This window comes from Acinonyx jubatus, chromosome A1 (genome assembly GCF_027475565.1).
Source record: "Acinonyx jubatus isolate Ajub_Pintada_27869175 chromosome A1, VMU_Ajub_asm_v1.0, whole genome shotgun sequence".
Classification (NCBI taxonomy): domain Eukaryota; kingdom Metazoa; phylum Chordata; class Mammalia; order Carnivora; family Felidae; genus Acinonyx; species Acinonyx jubatus.
Window position 1 is genome coordinate 69,872,980 of NC_069380.1, and position 23,032 is coordinate 69,896,011.

A 23,032-nucleotide genomic window follows, 5' to 3' on the forward strand; every position below is an offset into this window, starting at 1 on the left:
TTTCTTGATCCTCTTTATCTGGCTTCACCATCTACCTCCCTTCAGGCAACCGCCAGTTTGTTCTCTGTATTTAAGAGTCTGCTTTTTCCAACCGACACATGACAAAATGCTCAACATCACTCATCGTCAGGGAAATACAAATCAAAACCACACTGAGATACCACCTCACACCTGTCAGAATGGCTAACATTAACATAGACAACAACAGATGTTTACGAGGATGCGGAGAAAGAGGATCTCTTTGGCACTGCTGGTGGGAATGCAAACTGATGCAACCACTCTGGGAAACAGTATGGAGGTTCCTCAAAAAATTAAAAATAGAACTACCCTACGACCCAGAAATTGCACTACTAGGTATTTATCCAAGGGATACAGGTATGCTGTTTGGAAGGGGCACATGCACCCCAATGTTTATAGCAGCACTACCGCCAATAGCCAAAGTATGGAAAGAGCCCAAATGTCCATCAGTGGATGAATGGGTAAAGAAGATGTGGTATATATACACAATGGAGTACTACTTGGCAATCAAAAAATAAAATAAAATAAAATCTGGCCATTTGCAACTATGTGGATGGAACTAGGGGGTATTATGCTAAGTGAAATTAGTCTGTCAGAGAAAGACAAATATCATGTGACTTCACTCATGAGGACTGTAAGACACAGAACAGATTAACACAAGGGAAGGGAAGCAAAAATAATATAAAGACAGGGAGAGGGACAAAACATAAGAGACCCTTAAATATGGAGAACAAACAGAGGGTACTGGAGGGGTTGTGGGAGAGGGGATGGTCTAAATGGGTAAGGGGCATTAAGGAATCTACTGAAATCATTGTTGCACTATATGTTAACTAACTTGGATGTAAAATTTTAAAAATAATAAAATAATAAAAAATAAAGTAGTTAAAAAAGTCTGCTTTTTGTCTCTCTTTTTGTTAATTTGTTTCTTAACTTCTACATATGAGTGAAATCATATAGTATAAGTCATTAACTAGTTTTTAACATTTTATTGTGGAAATAGTCTAATACAGATGGTCTCCAACTTATGATGGTTCGATTTAGGATTTTTCTACTTTACAATGGTGCAAAAGTGATACACCTTCAGTAGCAACTGCACTTTAAATTTTGAATTTGGATCTTCCCTGTGCCAGCAATAGGCAGTAAGATCCTCTGTCATGGGAATGCCTGAGTGGCTCAGTCAGTTAATTATCCGTCCAACTTTGGCTCAGGTCATGATCTCACTGTTGGTGAGTTTAAACCCTGCATCGGGCTATCTGCTGTCAGCCAGGAGCCTGCTTCATCTCCTCTGTCTCCCTCTCTCTCTACCTCTCCCCAGCTCATGCTCGCTCTCTCTCTCTCTCTCTCAAAGATAAACATTAAAAAAGAAAAAAGATCCTCTTTCATAATACTGGGCAGCAGCAGGGTGCCTCAGCTCCCAGTCAGCTACATGAGCCCAGGTAAACAACCAATAAATACACTGACCACCATTTGTACCATACAACCACTGTTAGGTGTTCCCTGGTGGTCTAGTGGTTAGGATTTGGCACTCTCTCCCACACAACCACTGTTTTTCACTTTCAGTACAATATTCAATAAATTACATGAGGGGCACCTGGGGGATTCAGTCAGTTAAGTGTCCAACTCTTGGTTTCAGCTCAGGTCATGATCTCACGGTTCATGAGTTTGAGCCCTTCATCGGGCTCCATGCTGGCAGCACAAGCCTGCTTGGGATTCTCTGTCTCTCCCTCTCTCTCTCTGCCCCCTCCCTCATGCACGCGTACATTCTCTCTTAAAGTAAATAAACTTAGTTCGTTCTTTGAATTTTGACAAACGTGTAGGCCTGTATGACTTAAAGCCATTGTTTCAATATTTTAAAAAATATTTTTAATTGTTCAGAGACCTTCAAAATAACGTGGGTCTCAAACTCATGACCCTGAAATGAAGAACTTCATATTCTACCAACTAAGCCAGTCAGGAGCCCCTCCTAAACTTGTGTTTTAATGCATCTTTCATAATTAACACATCAGAGACTTTGTTCTACCAAAATCTATATTTTCAGAATAAACAGAGTGCCTACAATTGTAATAATCTGTGGGATAAGTCAATGAGTGAAAAATTTTTCACTTTTTTTTATTGTGGTAGTAGTATACATAACAAAATTTACCATCTTAACCATTTTTAAGTGTACTATTCAGTTGTTATGCATTCACATTGTTGTGCAACCATTACCACCGTCCATCCCTATAACTCTTTTCATCTTGTAAAACTGAAACCCTGTACTCATTAAACACCAACTCCCATTCCCTCCTCCCCCCAGCACCTGGCAACCACTATTCTATTTTCTGACTAAGTACCTCATTTAAATGGAATCACATAGTAGTTGTCTTTCTGTGACTGGCTTATTTCACTTACCCTAGTGTCCTCAAGGTTCATCCATATTGTAGCGTATGTCAGAATTTCCCCTGTTTTTAAAGTGGAATAATATTCCATTGTGTGTGTATATGCACACCACATTTTGCTTATCCATTCTCTTGTCAATGGACATTTAGCTTGCTTCCATATTTTAGCAATTAAGAATGCTGCTGTACACATAGGTGTACAAATAATCTCTTTAAGACCCTGCCTTCAGTGCTTTGGGATATATACCCAGAAATGGAATTGTTGGATCATATGGTAATTCTATTTTTAATTTTTTGAGGAACGGCCATACTGTTTTCTATAGAGGCTGTACCATTTACATTCCCACCGAAAGCACACTAGGGTTCCAATTTATCCACATCCTCACCAACACTTGTTTTTTTCTGTTTGTTTTTTTTTTTTTTCTAGTAGCCATCCTAATGGGTATGAAGTGGTATTTTATTGTAGTTTTGATTTGCATTTCCCTAATTATCCATGGTGTTGAGCATTTTTTTCGTGAGCTTATTGGCCATTTGTATATCTTCTTTGGAAAAATGTCTATTCAACTCCTTTGACCACTTTTTGAATTGTGTTGATTTTTGTTGTTGTTGAGTTTTAGGAGATCTGTATATATTCTAGATATTGATCCTTTATCAGTTATATGATTTGCAAATATTTTCTCCCCTTCTGTGCATTGCCTTTTTTCTCTGTTTATATCAAGTGTCTCTTGATGTACAAATATTTTTTAATTTTCATGAAGTCAAATTTGCCTGTTTTTTTTTTTTGTTACCCCTGCCTTTGGTGTTGTCAGTGAATGAAATTTTAAACCAGTTATTTCATGGTATATTCAGTATTGTTGTAGATTTTCTTTTTTTCAAAAATAAGCAAACCAAGATTTCTTTTTCATGTGGAAAAAACAATGGGATAGAAAACACTATCACCTTCCTAAAGAAATGCTACCCAGGTTGTACTAATTAATGAGAATTTCTTTGCCTTTTGTCCAATGCAGTCACTACAACAGGCTCTGTGATCATAATAAATTTTTATGTATTTGTAAGAAAAATACAATAACATAGTTTACTAATGACCTGTTTTAGTCAGAAGCACTTCCTTTTTAAAAGTATAAATGTATAGGGGCACCTGGGTGGCTCAGTTGGTTAAGCTTCTGACTTTGGCTCAGGTCATGGTCTCACGGTTTGTGGGTTCAAGCCCCATATCGGGCTCTGTGCTGACAGCTCAGAGCCCGGAGCCTGCTTCGGATTCTGTGTCTTCCTCTCTCTCTGCCCCTCCTTTGCTCACATGGTGTCTGTCTCTGTCTCTAAAAAATAAATAAACATTAAAAATATGTATATATAAATATATAATAGAAGTTATATGAAAAAGGAGATCCTTAAATGGAAAGTTCACTCTGAATTTGTATTTTAAACCAAACCTCAAAATTTTCAAAAAATTTTTCATGTACCTAGTGATATCAAGGCCCAAAGTTTGTTTCACTCCATGCCTGTGGCATTATTTTACAATTTAGATAAAATGGAAATCATATGGACAGATTCAGAAAAGATAGAATTCACTAGTGTTTTTGAATATGTGGCACGGCAGTGTGCCTTTTGTACAATTAAATAATGAAATATTAATTGCACATTTTTCAAAATCACAAAGGTTATATGTCTCCCTGGAATCTAGAAAGTATTTCTTTCTATTTCTTCGTATTTCTTAATTCCCAAATCTGGGTTTGGCAGCACAGCTTTCTCACAGCTCCTGTTGCATCAAGGGTCATCTTTGTGATTTCCTCTGAAAACGACTATACATTAACATACAAGGTTTGAGTGGGGGATGGAAAAGGGAAAGGTGTTAATTCAGATGTTATGAAACTGTGATAATGCCATTATTTAAGGCACTTATTTGGGTATGTTTATACTTTGTAGTTTTATAAATAAACCCAAGGGGCTCCTCCTGGTTGTCACAATCCTCCTTGAATCTCGTATCCTGTCTGTCTCTTCCTATCCGACAGTAGAATTGATGCCGCTCTAATCCCTGGAAGTTTGGAACTAATGAACTGACTGCTGAGCTGCCGCCACGGAGCTTGGTCCCAAACTATACTGTACTTCACACTCGATTTATTCTCCAGATGGCGAGACTGTGCCGCCCTGCCGCGAGGGACCACCTCTTCCACTGGAGTGTAAAAGTGGACGGATGTTGTTTTCTTTGCAGATTTGATCATTCTGAGCTAGAAACTTGCGAGGATGATTAGTTATTAGCTTTAATGGGTGCCAATTGAACCAACTGCACGCATATTTTCTCCTTTAATTTTGGAGTCTGCAGGTCTTGGCGATGGTTGATTTATCCGCTTTCTTACGTCACTGGAGCGTGTCTCTTCCCCAGGTGATAAGAACCGAGTCTCTGAAATCATAGCACGCCTTGGTTCCTGGCCCAGACAGAGTCACATAATACGGTGGCTTATGTATAAGGACAAGTTTATTAGCCACTGGTCCACTGCACTGAGCAGCCCATGGCACGAAATATCGATTGAATGTGGGAAGTTTGGTGACACCACTTTTTATTTAGAACAGGGGCCGATGAAAATTCTGATCTGTGCCTACTTTCTTTGTGACCTCTGTGGAGTCCACTTCTGGAATCACATACTACAGAACACACTATGGTAATTAGTCTCTGCAAAGATCTGATGTAACTGTTGATAAAGGCTTTAATTCCATTCCTTATTCTGTTTTTTTTTCCTCCAGGTTTTCAGATTTTAGAGGAACAAGTTCATCCTACATTAAGAAAAATCATACCAAGGCCATTCCATAGTGTTAACACTACTGCATTTAGAATGCAGTTCCTTCTCAGCCTCATTTTGAACAACCCATTTTGCTACCAGAATGTAAGACACCCTTCCCCGCAAAAAAAAAAAGGTCTTTTTTGAGTGGCCTCTTTTTACTTTAATTTCCTCTTCCTTCTTTTTTGCCAGGGAACATTACCTCCCAATCATGTCAGCAAATCACCTTCTGAGAAGGTGGTGTCTGCCAGGCCGTATCTTACTAATCCCCCCAATGAGATGGAAATTGGAAGGATGGTCAGGGCCAAATAGCAGGCAAAGAAAAAGAGAACCAAAGTGTGAGGGGAGCGAGGTGATGCAAAGGAGAGAGCTGTAACAGAAAGAGATTGGTATCAAGGGGAGAGAGAGAAGGAGGGAGAGAACAGAATGAACAAAATTTCTTTCTTTTCACAACTGGGTGGACTGTGGCTCTCTCTAACTGAGCACCCAGAACTAAACTTAATTGTTCTTAGAAACTGCCTTCCTCTCACCCAGCAGATGGCATGGGTGTGTTTGCTAGCACAGTAACATATTTCACCATTAAAGCACCAAAAAGAAAAAAAAAATCAACATACTTGTTGGTTGGTATAAATTCAGTGAGGTTGTTGGATATTTTGGGATACATAGCAGAGGGATGCACACTCAGTTTATGTAAATTACAACAAGCAACAGCCTGTTAATAAGGATGTTGTGTGGCAATATACCTCCAAAGCTATCATCTTTTTCTGGAAAGGTACAGAATGCTGAAGTGGAAAGCGCTTGTCTTAATTCTGAGCCAAAAAAAAAAAAAAAAAAAAAAGTCTAATAAAATGCTGACTATTCACTATTCATTATTATAATGTGAAAAGTACTAATCAGATTATGCCTAAAATTGGAATTAGGTATTTCATTTGCAGCCAATTTCACAAGGGTTGAATTTTACTAAGTAAACCAGAATGTGCTGAAACCATGGCAATCTGACTTTAGATAAAAATCATGAACAGGTTTAGCACACGAGCTTTGAACAAACAGTCTCCTTCTAATCCAAATGAAACAACAAAACAGCTTAGAGGTCAGATTTTATTTGACACCTACATGAACAGTTTAGGAAGTTGATGTTGCCAGGCTTCCGTCACCTTGAGCACACATGCAGATTGAAGTAGAGAGTGTGGATGATGATTCAAGTAACTCACATTTTTAAATGCATTTCAGGCTAAATGATCTAGTTAGTTCCCTTCCATTTTCCATTCACTTGGTCCCAGTAGGCACTTTAGAAGCCCAACCTGCTATTGAAAGAAACCCTGGAAATTGAAATATTTACAAGCTGCAGCAATCCTGAGTTTGTAGCTGTTCAGGCTACATGGAGCATAACACATTTTAGGTTCTCTGAGGCCATGGATCTAAACACACACACACTGCCAAAGAGCTGAAGGCATTTCTCCCGACAGCTCAAGATGTCCTTAGAACCATGATGCTGAGCTCACTTCCGCTCTTCACCTGCAGCATTTTCCTGTTAAATGAACAGGACTTCCTATTTAATGAATGGAACAAGGCATGGGGGGGCAAGTGGATGAGTTTTATAGCTGTGGAACAGCCAAAGGCATGATGTGGAACCAGGCCACTGTTGGCTCCATCATCCCTCACTTTAGCTAGTGTGAGCTCTCTTGCTTTTGTCTACGCTTGGCCTAATTATCAGCAGTCAGGGCTCTGTAAATCAGGGCTCCACAGAGCTGTCCTAAACTGGTCTCCGTACTCTGTTTCCAACTGACCTGACAACTCTAAGCCACTGTTTCCTCACACTGTTTAACTCAGACCACATTTGGAAGCCTTCCCTCCTCTTACTCGGTCATAGACCTACATCCGTCTGCTTTAAATCTACTGTCCTGGCTTGTCTTGTTGATTAGACTTAGACCCAATATTGCCTCTAATAATTCTTTTTTTTTTTTTGTCTCCACTTTGGTTTGCTATTTTCCCAGATAAGTATTGCTGTTCAAATGGCTGTATATTGTTAAGACTTTTTTTTTAACCACATTCATCAGCAGTGAGAAGCTTTAAAGTTTTATTAGTATCATAAAAACCCTTCCCAAATGAAACTACTTTTGATAAGTGTTCATTCTGACAATGAGAATTTGTTGAGGGCTGTTGGCAAGTTGGAGGAATTTGTTTTTGAAACTGAAATTGGCAGGAAGTAATGACCCCAAGTGCTTTCTTTCTCTTAACTCCAACCCCCAGCCCCTCAATGTGCTCCTTTCTCTCCCCACCCCCTTCCCCACCTTCAACACCCGAACTCAAAGGCAATAAATAACATGTTTGGTTTCATACAGTTTTTCTAAGGACAATTGATACACTGAAACAGGCTTCAACCTTTCAGCTTTTCCTAACTATGGAGTATAGACTGTCAACTCAAAAAAATGTATTTGTCTTCCACTTCATGAGGGGATTTCTTGGTGATATTATTGCCTTACATCTGAATAAGCTGGAGCTTTTTTGTACTGTGGAATGTCATTTTCCTATAAGTGCCTTCTTAATTGAATGTCAAAATTCAACTCAGTTGCAAAAAAATTTTGAGTTAAAAACATGATGCATATGGAAAGAGGAAAACAAATCCTTATTTTTTCCCTAATGTGACTATGCCAACAGATGAGACTACAATTATCCAAATGTTATGTAGTTCCTTAATATTTATTAAACGAGAAAATGCAGGTAGAAAACTGAACCATGCCTAAGCTTAGTAAATGCTCAATAAATGTTATGTATTAATTATTTCACCTTTCAAGTTGGGAAGAAATGCTAATGAGAAAGAGGACAGTATTATTTAGAAGTGCACCAAGAGCGCTTGGGTGGCTAGTCAGTTAAGCGTCCAACTTCAGCTCAGGTCATGATCTCACAGCTCATGGGTTCAAGCCCTGTGTCAAGCTTGCTGCTGTCAGTGCAGAGCCTGCTTTGGATCTTTTGTCCCCACACCCTTCTCTGCCCCTTTCCCGCTTGCACTCTCTCAAAAATAAATAAATCTCTAAAAAACAAAAAAAAGTGCACCAGTATGCATTACGGTGGCTGTCATCTCTGTTATAGTCATCTTGAATGAAGTCTGGAAATCAATCACTTGTCTGTCAGATCGGACAACTTGCTTCCAATACCATTTATGTGCTAGACAGGAAATGTGTAGATACAATCATGGTGCTCAGACTCTGAATCCATATAGCAGACTCATGGTCAGTAGGACTGTGTTTCCTCTCAGTGATAAATAAACTTAAGAGATACATTTTATCGACACTTACAGAATGAAGCTCGATCGAGAATAGTAAAAACTCTTGAAGACTTTGATCTGGGCCCAACTGAAAAGTGTGTGAGGGTCAACTCGGTGTCCAGCGGTCTGGCCGAAGAAGACCTGGAGATCCTCCTGCAATCCCGGGTCCTTCCTTCTAGCCTGATGCTGCCAAAGGTCGAAGGTCCTGAAGAAATCCAGTGGGTGAGTAGCTAATGCTTTGCTTTAATTAAAGACTCAGGAGCAGCTATGAAGGAGTAGCAGAAAGGAAGGATTTGGGTGCTGCAGATTTTGAAAACACGTACACGGAACAGAGAAAAAGGGAGCTGAGGAAAAGAGGGGAGTGCAAGAGACTATTGCCTTCACACAAGGGGAGCCTGGCTTTACCCAGCGTGTTCAGAGGAACAACTCCGCTCTTGGGATGATGCTTCTGCACCCTACTCAGATTTGCGGGTTGGACAGGACAGCCTCCTCAGTCTTTGGAAACTAGCTTTTGCCTGAGAATTGGATCACACCTCACACCCAGCCAGGCCCTAACCTCCACCTGAAAGAGCAGGGAAATAAATGGCTGTTACCCAGGTTCATTTGAAGTCTTCATACACAGCGAAAGCACATTAGCCACGAATGAAAAAATGACCCTAGAGAAGGAGAGGGAAAGGTCACTCCTGAGGGCAACTAGAGGAATAAACAGGAAGCTTTTAACTAGTGGTTTTAATTAGCACAGATATTATTTCCTGAACAGCTCTCCAGTTCGTCCTTTTTTAAATTGCTGACAGGTGTGTTTGTGTTTCACGACAGACTTTTCAGCCAATAAAAACCTGGCATGTCAAATTACTTAAGAAAACTTTGAAATGGGCCTAATTATACTATGATTGTTTTAATTGTTAAAGTAGGGGGAGGCTAGATTTTATTTAGGAGTTGCTATGATTTTGCAGATCTCTGCTGAATAAAATAACTGTCCATTGTGCCCCTCCAGGGCAGACAGGCTGTGACTCATCAGTGCTGGAAGCTTGGTAAGGGCATGTGGACAGTGGTGATTTTAAAGCCACATCTGGGATTATCTCTAAGATTGTGGTTGCAAATACAGCAATACAATGAATAGTTGTAACACCTGAGGAAACCATTCCCTTTTCTAATGCACGTAGATGCCTTGGATCTATATCTATACTTTCCAATGCTATAGCCACCTGCCACGTGTGGCTACTGAGCGCTTGAAATGTGGCAAGTCCAAATTGAGATGTGCTATAAGTGTGAAATACACACGGGATTTTGAAGACTTAGGAGCCCTCTCCCCCCAAAAGACTGTAAATTATCTCAATAATTTTTATATTGATCACATGTTGAAATGACTATATGTCAGATTGATTGGGTAATAAACATTATTTTCTTTAAGATTTTTTTTTGTTTTACTCCTGAAACCCATATTACATCATATGTTAACTAACTAGAATTTAAATAAAAATTTGAAAAGAAAAGGAAAAGCAGGCTACAAAAAAAAAATGAATAAATAAAAATAAAGAATAAAGTTTTTTTTTTTTTAAGTATTCTCTACACCCATCATGGGGCTTGAACTCACAACCCTGAGATCAAGAGTTGCACGCTACACCAGACCAAGCCATCCAGGCGCCCCAGGTTGAACAGACATTATTAAAACCACATTCACCTGTTTCGTTTTACTCTTTCAATGTAGCTACTAGAAAATTTAGAATTACATATGTAGCTGCCATTCGGTTTCTGTTGGACAGCTCCGTGTTGGAGTCTTCTTGAAGACCCACGTTCAAGGACCCTTATTTACTGTCTAAGCTGGAGTTCTTCTCTCCAAGGTCACCCCTCAGAAGCTGAGAGATACTGGTTATAGTAGGTTACACTCTCTGAGGCCTCCTACCCCATTTGAACATGTCTTAAATGGATTGAAACGGAATCTGAAGCCACTGTTCCCTTTTGGTTTCATAGTTAATGCCTGTTTATCACCGTTATTACCCTTCATTTAAGAGACGAGGACCCACCCCAGCCTTCAGCTACAGCTCCTGTTCGCTGTTTTAAATCCTTGGATAGAAATAGGATTTCTAGTTAACAGAAGTCTTTTGGGCTGTTTATTTTTTCCTCTCCGTTTGTATTTATGTGAAGCATAAAACCCAAAGCCTGATGCACAACTGAAAGATGGGCTTCCTTGTTTTCTTTTGTGTGAGAATCTCTTGCTGGTCTTTTGTCGCTAGTGTGGGTTCTTGTTTGACTGGCACGGCTTATTGGACTATAACAAGCGTGACTCTGCCTCCTTTGTCGCGGGACAATTCTCCCACAAATCCCGAACAGTGTGCATTCTTCCAACACACTATTGGGTGTGCACTGGAATTGAAAGAATTGCTGAGCCCTGCTACTTCATCTCCTCCCCAATCTCTTTGTGATTTTTTCCCCTTCTTTTCCTCCACCCCCCTCCCCCTTCCCCTCCACCTCACTGAAATGAACACTTTACCAGGCCGGAAACATTTAATCGTCTCCTTTTGAAAAAATTAATTGAAACTTCTCCACTAGTTACCTTTTGTGTCAGTACTTAATGCAATTTTTTAAGAAAGAAGGGGAGGAGGAGAAGGAGAATGGGCTAGAATATTTAATGTTCAAATGCCCCTATTGGCTTAAAAACAAAAAAAGCATTAGAGATTTTTTTGTAAGAACAGGAAACATAAAGTATTTAACTAGTTTTAAACTTTATGATTTTCGTAGTTATAACTGTGATCACAAAGAATGGGGCAAGTAATGTTGCAAGTTTATTCTTCTTCTTTTTTTTTTTTTATGAGGAAAAAAGTTCCTCCAGTGCATATATAACCCCAGAACCACTAATATTTCATTACCCATTTTCTAGCTTAAATGTGACATAAATTATGTTTTCTTTTCATTTACACGGAATATTATCCATTTTGTCTCCTTCAATTGTAGCCCTCTTTCTTGCTATTTTGGTTGAGTTATTCCTTCCCTTGAAAAGTTACTAAGGAGGTGACGATGATGGTGTCTGAGGAGGGGAGGAGCCGTGGAGCAACTGGGAATAATTCTTCATTACTGAAAGCTGTGATTTATTTTAGCCTAATTGTAAAGTTACTGCAAATTGCTCAAAAGCTTTTTAAAGATCCCAGTGATTAGATTTTTTAGAGGGGGGGGTGCTGCACAAGCAAGGAGGGGGCAGCTAAAAGGGGAAATAACACCTCTAATCCTGCTTCTGGTAAATAGGCTGCCAGCTTTTAAAATGAGTTTCCTTTCTATTAGTCAGAATATTATGCTAAGCCTTAAGCATTAGTTTTTTTATGTTGCCATAGCAGCCCTATTCCTGCAGGGTGGTGACCTCCGATGATTACAGTACAAAGCTTATAGGGTCTTGAAACCCCCTTTGAAGATGAAAAGTCTTTGATGGTTTATATTTATGCAAATCTCTTAGATATGATTTACCCAACTGAGACTGAATGGAGAGATGATTAAAATTCCCTTTTCCTTTGATATCCATTAATGGCTGAATATTCCTTAAATTTAAAATGGATATATATGTTTTCATCTTTATTTACAAAAATATCTTTGTCATACCTGTGTGTGTGTTTTTTTTTATCTCCCCACATCTTATTAGATCTAGATAGACATAATAGATTTACAATTTAGAGTGTGGTGGGTTTTTTTTTTTCCTTTTGAAAGGGGGGGTGGTGGTGGTGGTGGAGATCTGTGCAAGAGCTTTTGTATGTTTCCAGATGATAGATTTTGGAATTTGGGCTACCCCACTGGCAGCACAGAGCTAGCTGTGAACTGGTCTCATGGAAAAAATTGGCGAGCTTTGGTCTTCAAAGAATTAAACTTCCTTTTTAAGGTCTTCCTAGGTAAGCTAAAAAATTATGAAGAAAAACCTTCTGAACAAAGGATAATGGTGCTATAATGAATAATGTGGGTGCCACGCAGAAGGCTGCTGAACAGTTACACTGATGTCAGTGCTGGTCCAAAACAAAAACAGAAAGGCAGGTAGAGCAACACTTTGCTGTTTTGGGGGCCTACCATTTGCATTTAACGAAGTGAAGGCTAGAGGTCTTAAGCAAATATGTTTTTAAGAAAAGCATTTAAACTCCAGAATCTCTCTTTCCACTTCTAACTCCTAGGCCTCAAATTACTCCTTTAGGGGGGAAAAAATTAGAATGCTTGAAGTTTTACTATTCAGTTTGGTGGGAACTTTGTTACCTTTTCCTTTGGTCTTTCCTCCTGTTTTTGTTTTGTTTTGTTTTGTTCTGTTTTAATTCTTTTTTTGTGTACGAAATAAGCTGGGATATTACTTCCTTAGGCCAAAGACTTGAATACTACTTTTGTGACTAACATTTTAGTGATTGTACATTTTTTTCCCCTACTAATCACCTATGACACTTTTGGTTTTAGTTTTCAGACAAATTTTCGTTCTACTTAAAAGGCCGAAAACTTGAACAACCTATGAATTTAATCCCTTTTGTGGAAACTGCAATGGGTTTGCTCAATTTTAAGGTAAGAAAACATAATGTGACTAATAAGTTAGTATTTTATTTACTACCTAAAGAGAACTTCTGTTCTCTTGACATCTACTTAAACTATTTTTCTAGAAATATTTTTAAAGCAAAGTAAACCTTGAGCACCATTTATTGCCTATAATAATCCAAAATCAGGCTGTGAGCATCTTAGAAGACAAAGAGATTGGTCAAGTAGCAAGGGAAAACTTCCCAGACCTAAATATTTAAATGAAATGTCTATATATTCTTATTTTAATTAAATAAACATATATAAACATATGCTTTGAATTACTATATTTATAGTTAAAATGTACATGAAAATGTATTTTGTTGCCCTTATGAATTAACTTTCAATTATTCTTTTGTATACAACTGCCTTCTATTGGGAAATTTTCTGGCCTCTTTGTAGCAACGTTAGCCATAATGTCTAGTATATAAGATTGCTATTTGTAGGTTAGTATACACCAGTAAGTTGTAGTATATTATTTCAGTTTGCCACATTAGAACATAAAGAATTTCCCAGTATACATTCAGGAAGATTAGCTGAGCCAGGGGTTTTCCAGCATTGTTTAAGCTGCCTTAAACAATTTGCCTTAACAATTTCATGGCTACCTTGTTTCCTCCCTTATATCACTGATCATTTAAACCGTTTTCCAAAATATGCCTCCCATTTCACCTGACTTGTTAACATCAATGTAGCACCCCGTTTCAGAGGGCAGGAGGGAAGAAGTCCCTAAAAACAAAGAAAAAAGATAGTTGAACTGCCTTAGATAATATGGGAGTAAACGCTCTGAGAGGAAACTTTGAGACCTACTGGACCTTGCAGGAGGGCCAGGGGGCACATGCTTGGGAGCCGCTTCCAGCCTCATGATCAGCGTGTTTACACCACTGACCACAGATTCTTCCAGCTTGCCCCACAGTTCTGAGATACAATCAAAGCATATCCCTTAGATGCAACTAGATTCATACAATGATTGAATTCTAAACTCTGTTGTACCATTATATGCCATAGTGTACTTAGAGCACTTACAGCCTCTGAAATTAATCAACAGTGTGCTCACCCCATTTTCATGTCTTCCCCACCCACATGCTGAATCTCCACCTTTGTTAATTCAGTTCCAGCTATGACAAATGTTATTAATCTTTATTTTCACATAGAAATATGGAAGTTGCTAATTAATACACTTGGATGTCTTGTTGCATTTTTATTTTCCCCTCTGGAATTGTAGATTTTTGTATGTCTTTAGTCCTGAGGCCATTTACTAAGAAATCCTGATCCTAATGCAAATAATCCAGTGAATTTGATTTAAAAATTCTTGTTATGTTTTATGTTTATTGTTTGAGAGTCTCTTAAAGCAAGAATGAATTTTGGAAAAGCAGAAATAATTTATAGTACAATCAAAATGAGTTAATTCAAAGTTTCTCTAGAAATTAGATGAACTACGATTTGAATATTATATTAAAATACATTTATAACTATATTCCTACGGTCCATTAAGCAAAGCAAATCTATACAACATACTTATCTTGACAATATTAAATGCCTTTGAAAAGAAGTGAATTTGGACTACATTTTTAGGGCTGCTAGTTTGCTTTCAGCCAAACTGTGTGAAGAGTTGGATCTTTCTGTCACTTAAATACATCAGGCTGCTTCTCTCCAAACTGTTCACTTCTGTGAGATTTGGTTCTGTCTTTTCCTTCACAGACCGTGTGTGAAGAAGCACTAAAGACCGGACCTCAAGTGGGTCTTTTTCTAGATGCTGTTGTTTTTGGAGGAGAAGACTTTCGAGCCAGCATAGGTATCACATTTCTCTCTCTCTCTTTTTCAGTCTCTATGTGTGCATGCATGTGTGCGTGCATGTGTGTGTGCGTGCGTGTGTGTATGGATGGATGTATTTTTTCTTTGCCCCTTCATGAATGGACATTTACATGACAATATATATTTACCAACCATGACAATGGTTGTTCAGCTGAATGGGCAATACTTTCTGATAATTTAGGGCCCCTCATAGCTGTCCTGCTTCCAGAACACTACATTATTACTTCTGTTCATGTATGAAATAATAAAAAGCCTGTTGCAACCTCAGATGTGGTTCAGGAACATATGACATCTACTTTGTACATAATAATATATGAACAACCTCTCCATTGCTTAAATATTTTATTTTCACATCAGTATGAGGGCTGTCTAGGCTTCTAACACAAATTTAAAGCAATTTCACATTTGCTTTAATGAATCATTTTCTACACTAAATGTAGTATGCAAATATTATTTAAAATAGATCCTAAATTCCTCCTAAAGTATAGTTCGGAACTCTTCTTATTAAACATCTATTGAGATAGCATGCTAGTTTCCACTGATCTTCCCCATCCATTGGGTAGTATGCCTCTGGTCTGGGTACAGGGATAACTAGAGACTGTGGACATACCTAGAAAAGAGGCCAAGGCCACAAAGCATTTGCAGAACCACAGTTCCAGTGGCCTCAATACTGGCGCTTTCCCTGAGCAGTGTCACGGTCCAAATAGAAACAGTGATACTCCATACACACCCGCTCCTAGGGTGAAAGAAAAGGAACTTATTTTAATACCAGCCTTTCCAGGAGACTTTTGTGTTTCCGACAGTTCAGCAGACACTTTCTGCCTCTTTCAAAATGAGTGCCCTTCCGTTTCCCCAAGTTCTTCGTCCAAACCCTGAAGCTGCTCTATTTGGCTCAGAACCTTAGTTATGGCAGGGCACTGCAACCACAACACGCAAATTTCTGTGCTCGGTGAGAGAAGTTAACCATTTCCTTGCACAGCCACTCGGCCACCTTTTGTGGTGCTGTCTTTGGATTGATACTTTCCAAGCAATGGCAAGAAGGAAAAAATATACCAGAAGTAATTTGGGACCCATCATTTGTGATTCTATCTCCTGAGATACAGGAGGGGCCTTTTCTTACTCCACACACAAGTAATGACACTGAACGATGCCTTCCAAGAGAAATAGACACATATGAAATTTAATTCTGCATCCACATATCCCTTTCTTCGTCTATACTAGAATCATAGTTTTGCTGGGGAGCAATTACCAGGATGACATAGATGCCTTTACAAAGGGAGTTTCTACAATAGATGGCTGGGTTTGGTTTCCAGAGTTAATGTCTCCCTTTGCTGTCAACATCCCATTTCAGGTGCAACAAGTGGTAAGGAAGCCCAAGATATTCTGTACGCCCGACAAAAGATTATTGTTATAGCGAAGGCCTTCGGTCTGCAGGCCATAGATCTGGTGTACATCGACTTTCGAGATGGAGAGGGGCTCCTCAGGCAGTCCAGGGAAGGAGCCGCAATGGGGTTTACCGGTATGACTCTTGATGACATCTTAGAAGCAGTATCTAAATTCGCAAACACTCCATAAAGGTAGAACTATAACCAGAAAGTCGTGTTTCTGTTGCAGCCACATGTCTCTTATACTTATTCTATCTGGCGTGTGAAAAAAAACCATCTAGGGCAAGAACCTGCTATATAAGTGGTCATGGTTTCCTTTGGCTCCGCAAGTCAAAAAACAAAGCACTCGTTTTATTTTCTCTTTACATTAGTTACCACTTTTTCTCTTAAGTATTTTGTTTTTGCTGACCCTCAGGGAGGGATGAAGCTATTACAGAAGTGTTTTTGAGGGAATTGCCATAAGAACTTGGGTTGATGGATAGAAGAAAATTTTCCTCCAACGTTCAAAATATTAATTCATTTCTGAAAAACAACAGTGATATCTTCTTTGATTTTTTTTTTTTTTTACTTTTATATTCTCCTGCCACTTCAAGCCCCTTCCTTCTGTCCCACCTCCCAGTACGTGTCTCTGCACCTGACGACACCTACAGGCATTGGCTGGCACTCAGATCAGTGGGTCCCCTGCAATCCCATCCTGGAGCGCAGGCAGATATCTCTTGATTGCTATGTCCGATCACTCAGATCCCCAGGAGTCTGGAGAGCAACCGAAAATTGTGTTTTTGCAATAGAAATCCATTTTTTTCAAAACCACAGTAGGATTCTACACACAAACACATGTCTGCAGTTGTGTTCACTCACACACACACACACGCAACTGCGGATAAGAAACACCATAAGCTCTTTTATTCTTATTTCTTCTGCTGCTGCAAGTTATAAGACTATCATGATCTGAAATGAACCCAGATAAGAAGGAAAAGAGACAAACATCCTTACTATCCCTTTTGTAAATATTTTTGAAATGCAGCCAGTTAGGGATTATGGAGATAAATATTTCATACAGTGACCTTCAATGTAAAAGATCTCTTAATGGATGGTGGTTTAACCCCAAATAAAATTAAACAACCTAAGAAACAATGTTAATGTTACATTAGAATTAAATGAAGCTCTGACATTTGTTTTTGTTTTTAACATGAAGAGTCAAAATAAAATGTGATTCCACCACCAAATTTGTTTAATAAACGAATGTGATCTCTTGTAGAGAAATAGTTTCCAATCATCTGAACTAATAAATGAATTCTCCCTACATTTAATAGTGACTAAGAAAGAAAGAGTCCCTCTACCCCAGCCCTGAGGTTGTCCTTGTCTCTGGTGTGTTACACCTGCCTCTTTCCAATGACCAGTTAGGAATAGCCCAAATGGAAAAGTTGGAGAAACGCTCCATGAAATCTATCTAATAGACCTCGATGTTGTTGGTCTAAAATGTGTAGCACTGGCTGCCAAGCAGCCAGATGTTGCTGTGAAATGGGCACTAATTCAATAAAAAAAATTTTTTTTGAAAACACTGAATTGATGCTGGCCTGTGTCACCATCATTCCGTATAACCTGGGTGTCCTCAGCTACCTCTGGGGTAAATGTTTGCTCCAGAACTTGTAAAGGAGTTTGAGAATTTCTCCAAGAAACAGGACTGAATTAAATTGGTCCCTAATTCAATCGCAGAAGACAAGTTACTTCAAATCAGATTTAAATTTCTAGACTGTGCCCAACTCAGCGTGAGGAGCTTACGGGCTTGGCACTATTGTTTCTCAACAACAGGGAGTATTAAATCACACACACACACAAATGGAAGCAGGGGGAGAATGGGGAGGCACAGAGGGTACAGTGCCCATTATATATGCAAGTGAACAAGTCAGTAAAGTGGGGAGCTACACTTCATAACCATTTTGCAATTTTTAGAAAGAAGGGCTTTGTTGTCCCAATTATATTTCTACATACCAATAAAAGGTAATTAGTCTGATTATAAGATATGAGATTACTTGTAGTATTTTTAAACAATAAGGGCTTTCTTTGAGTATTTTAGACCCAGTTCTGATCTGTTTGTCCTAATTATTTGTCATTTAATTGCCATAATTTGGGCTTTGCACAGGAAGGGAGGACAGTGAGGAAGGAAGGAGGGACAGAAGGAAGGGGAAATACTCTATCTGAAGCAAGTGGCTGAAAGTTTTCAAATCAAGTGGAAGTATTGTGATATCTGTAACGCTGATAAGGGACAGTCTGTGCCATAAGGATTTTCTGTACTTTTCAAAATTATATATTATTTTTAATGAGTTGTATTTTTTTAAAGTTAGCCATGCAGCAAACAGTAGGTTATAGTTTCTTTTCTGCAGTCATTATTTCACTGGGCCACAGTCCATGCAGATTGATTTTAAATCAATGCATTGGCTCTATAAGTGGCTGTTAACATTAGGAATTATTTTTATAAAAAGAAGCCAAAAATAAATCTTGGAATAAAGCTTCAACAGCTGACTTAGTCATCACAGGTATTCCAGTCCTGCATGCTGAGAAGAAAGATTATAAATATGAAGCACGGTAGGTTTTCTTCTTTTTTGCAGTCTTTTGTAGAAGACAAAAATGACACCATCATACAGTCACCTAAAAGACTTGACAGGTATTGATTTAAAGCACGATATATCAAGTGGTACTGTAAAAAGGATTTCATGGTCATAAATTTTAATGTCTTCCAATTTTGCACCCTCAGTAACTTGCCAATAACAGCTCTTCTGTATAAAATATTTGCTTCACTCCCACATGACATTAAAGTCTGATGTCCTGTTGTTGGGATATGTAAGAATCGACAAAAGATAACTTCATACATGGATGTTCATAAATTTCTGAAACTTAACACATATCTGAAAATTACCCTCATTACCTAAAAGATGGATACTTGCAAGCCATCCATGGTTTCAGAGTATTTCTAAATAGTTTGTTTTTCTCCTCAAGTCGTAGTGTCTGTACCAAGAAGTTCCCGTGAAATCTGGCTTTTAACACATCAGTATAAATTATGTACATAAATTATAAAATTCAGGACTAACAATTAGTACAAAATGACTACCAGAACTGATATCCTTTATTAATAATATTGTAACAACAATTAGATTACTTAAATATAATTGCAATACCTACTATTAAAAAAAGCTCTCATTTATCATCACTGGTATTATTTGTTCCCTGAAATTATTCCTCAGTTTTAGTATATATGCTGCTGAAACGAGCACAATTCCTCAAATAATTTAAAGCAGCTTTATTTGTATAGGGTTTTAATGTTGTATTAGTGTGCTGACAGATAAGAATGAAATAACAATGTGAAAGGGTTCTAATTCTGCTACTGTAAGAAAAGATACTGTTACATTTATTCATTTAAACTCTTTTCCTTGAAACACTAAGAAATTTTTTTTAACAAATATTGGGTTTTTTCCTATTCAATAGAATAATGAGAGTAACAGGAATTGACTGTTTTTAAAAACATCAAGAGTATAATTTGTACTGCCTAAATGTTAAAACAACTATTTCAAAAGCAAAACAAATTGCTATATGGACAAATAAATTTAGGAGAGCAAATTATCATTAAGTGCACATTCATTTTTAAAGAACCAAATATGTCCATAACTTTATATGTAATAAAATATAACCTTGTCATTATTATATCATTAAATTATGTTGTATTTTATTAATGACCTGATTCAATTGCATACTTCCCTGATTGTTAAGTTGTTTCTTTTAATGACTTCATGATTTCATAGAACCCTGTGAGTCTTATGTTTGTGTAATGTTTTTACTTAAGATCCTTAAACTTAAGAAAGAAGCAGAAAGCTTTTTTAAAGCTATCACTACAGAGATAAGATTTCTTCTGGGGTATCTAAATATTGATAAGGAAATATTGAGTCTTCGTTCTATTAAAAAATAAAAGGGAAAATCTGGTTATGTTTTTGGGTAGAGAAACTTTCTGTAACTTTTTTACTTAAACATTTTAAAACGGAGTAATCTAGAGACCAAACCACTGTTCAAATTTGCCTTCTGTGTCACTGTACTGAATAAAATATTTTCATTGACATCCAGTTTTCTGTTGGTGGTTAGAAATGGCACACTGTATTCATCTATAAGAAAGAAAATTAAATATGTTATTACAAGCCGCTATTTGACATCTGCTTCTGGTAAGCTTTATGAAAACCAACAGACTGCTCCTAAAAGAAATCATGGCAGGTGGGATAAATGATACAAAATAAGCAAAAGACAACTTGTAAAATTTGAAAGAGTTATATCATTTTTTTATACTTTAACTCAAAATAATCACTCTAATTTGCAGTTATTATCCTTTAAAGTTTCTGCCAAAGGATTAGCCAATGAGCTGCCAGTCTACCCACCTGTAACTAAAAATTAGAGATTATCTGTGCTAAGGTGGTATTTCTATAGGATAGGAAACACAATTATTCCCATTCTTCTAGGTTTCTTATGTGGTATTCTGGAAAAGCCTGCCAGATTGCAGTTCCTTTCTTTTTAGAAAGTTGTAAAATATTAGTTATTTTGTGTACAGTCTGTGAGGCATTAGGAGGCTTTCCTGGTTGAAACATTTTGTTTGAACATCTGTTTGTTGTTTTGTGTTTCCGGTGTTATTAATCTTCTTGTAGGTAAGCAGGTGATACACCCTAACCAAATTGCCGTGGTTCAGGAACAGTTTTCTCCTTCCCCTGAAAAGATTAAGTGGGCTGAAGAACTGATCGCTGCCTTTAAAGAACATCAACAATTAGGAAAGGTAAACGTTTTCTTAATACCTTGGGTGAAACTGGTGTTTAAAATACCGTGGGGAAAAATATAAAAAATATATTGTTTCATTTGTTTCAAAAACCGTTTCATTGAGAGGGGTAAGTTATGGGGGCAGGGGGACAGCATTCACCAGTGAGAAATTCACTTCAGGTAAATTGGCCCTTCCATGTTTCTGAATATTTCGCTAACTGGCCCTCAAGTCTCTCTATAGTTTATTCTGTTCATAAACTATATTGGCAGCCTTTGAGAAAATAGAAGTCTGTTTAGTTTTTCTCTACAGACTCAGATACAACCAACATTCATAGGAAAATAATTTTAGATCAAAGTGAGAGCAAGTTGTAATGAAATAAACACAGTTTGATCAAATGGTCCTTGTGGAGAGAAGAAATAAATCCCAAGTTATATTAATTTTGGGGCAAAAATGTACCAAAATCTCCTCCGGTTGAGTCATTTAAGAGTGGGAGGTTGTATATGTGTCTGTACCAATTTCTGGACCTGAGATTTGGATAGAATGGAGAGCAAATTAACGCTGGAGTACGGTTGTTCCTAATTTAGTGCATCATTGAGCCTCGCGTTTCCTGCTCTGTGGGTTTCTGCTATGTAAATATTGCAGTGGTGATGCGCAATCTGTCTCCACTTTGTGCCAGTAACACTTAAATTAGGTGTCGCCTGAAGGAAGATTTTATGCTACTCGCAGCATTGTCAGTTAATTATCTTAAAGGTTATTTGCAGTAATACCGTTTGACTCTTTTTAAGAGAATGGGGGGAAAGTTGCATTTATAAATCTATCCTAGAGGTAATATCTGAACTCGGCCTTGTTATTTACATAAGGAGTGGAGTTTTAATACCTACGATGCAAAAGTACTTAGGAGAGAAAGAATGTTGAAACATTACCAAGGTTCTAAATCTTAAACAGTCCCCTTTACAAAAAAAAAAAAAAAAAAGACAAAACTGGCTCTGGGTGGTGAACTGGTGACATCAGTGTGAGAGGTACCACTTAACACTTTTCACTGGCAGTAAAAACACCTAAAAATCCCGGGACTTGGAAATGAGGGTAACAGTATTAAGTGGGTCACTCCCTCCGCTCATTATGGATACCTGCCTTCAGCTCTGACCTTGCACACACGTTCACCCTCACACACTCACAGGCTCATCTTTGCACAAACCTGCACTTAAAATCCAAAGGCAAAATATGTGATATTAGAAACATCCCATTTGGACTGACACCAATTTCAGGACAGTGTTCTTTGATTTCAAATCAGGAGTGGCTATTGGAAAAACACTGCAGTTTATAGAAAAATATTTTGAAGCTGACATTTGTGTTTTATGTTCATTTCTATATCTTGACTCCAAAACCCAGGTGCTCCATGAATACACATAAGTATTTACCTAAGAGAAGAGCCATGTACTTTTCCATTCATACATACCAATAACTCCATCCACTCCCCTCTCCTGCCTGTGCCTATGCACACATTCACTAAATGTTCTACACCTCTCTGTGTGTACCTTCTGCCAGCTAAGAATATGCATGTGATAAATACTTCTTACTGAAATAATAAACTGAGGCAAGATATGGGTCATCAAAATGGCAGACCAAGCGGAGTTCCAGTCTGGGTCAACACTGCCTCCGTTAATGGTCTACCCTGGTTTTCACATTGGATTACATCAAACGATGCCTCTTGGTATTGTAAGCAGCTAGGAGTATGGGAGAGGTTACCCTAAATTTCGGTAGCCAGCAAACAAAATTCAAACTAGAAACATACTCTTTTGCTGCCATTTCAGTTCTTGAATGAAAGCAAAAACACTTTTCCATCATATCTTAAAAGTATTGTTCCCAAACAAAATTGTCCCAAAGTGTCCTTGCCTTTTGATGATGGCAACTTAAAAGTTAAATTCTGAATTGGCTTTTTTTTTTTTTTAAATAAGAAATGCTCTCTTGTTGGAGTATAAGCTTCCACAACAGTGTGACAGGACAGCTTTTCTGAACACAGAACCTCAGAAATTAGAGCAGAAGGGAGACTTACTATTAGGTCATTTCCTCTCTGCCCCATTGCT

General features: G+C 38.0%; 1 protein-coding gene across 11 annotated transcripts in view; it reads left to right on the forward strand.

Moving 5' to 3' along the window:
• CLYBL (citramalyl-CoA lyase) overlaps nucleotides 1-23,032 on the forward strand; it is a 261,550-nt gene that overhangs the window by 205,735 nt on the left and 32,783 nt on the right. For all 11 annotated transcript variants that reach the window (XM_015075987.3, XM_053217506.1, XM_053217496.1 and 8 more), the window contains exons 3-7: nucleotides 8,469-8,657; nucleotides 12,852-12,953; nucleotides 14,661-14,754; nucleotides 16,126-16,293; nucleotides 20,842-20,966. In XM_015075987.3, the coding sequence (XP_014931473.1) occupies nucleotides 8,469-8,657; nucleotides 12,852-12,953; nucleotides 14,661-14,754; nucleotides 16,126-16,293; nucleotides 20,842-20,966 (678 nt within the window). The remainder of the gene's footprint in view (nucleotides 1-8,468; nucleotides 8,658-12,851; nucleotides 12,954-14,660; nucleotides 14,755-16,125; nucleotides 16,294-20,841; nucleotides 20,967-23,032) is intronic.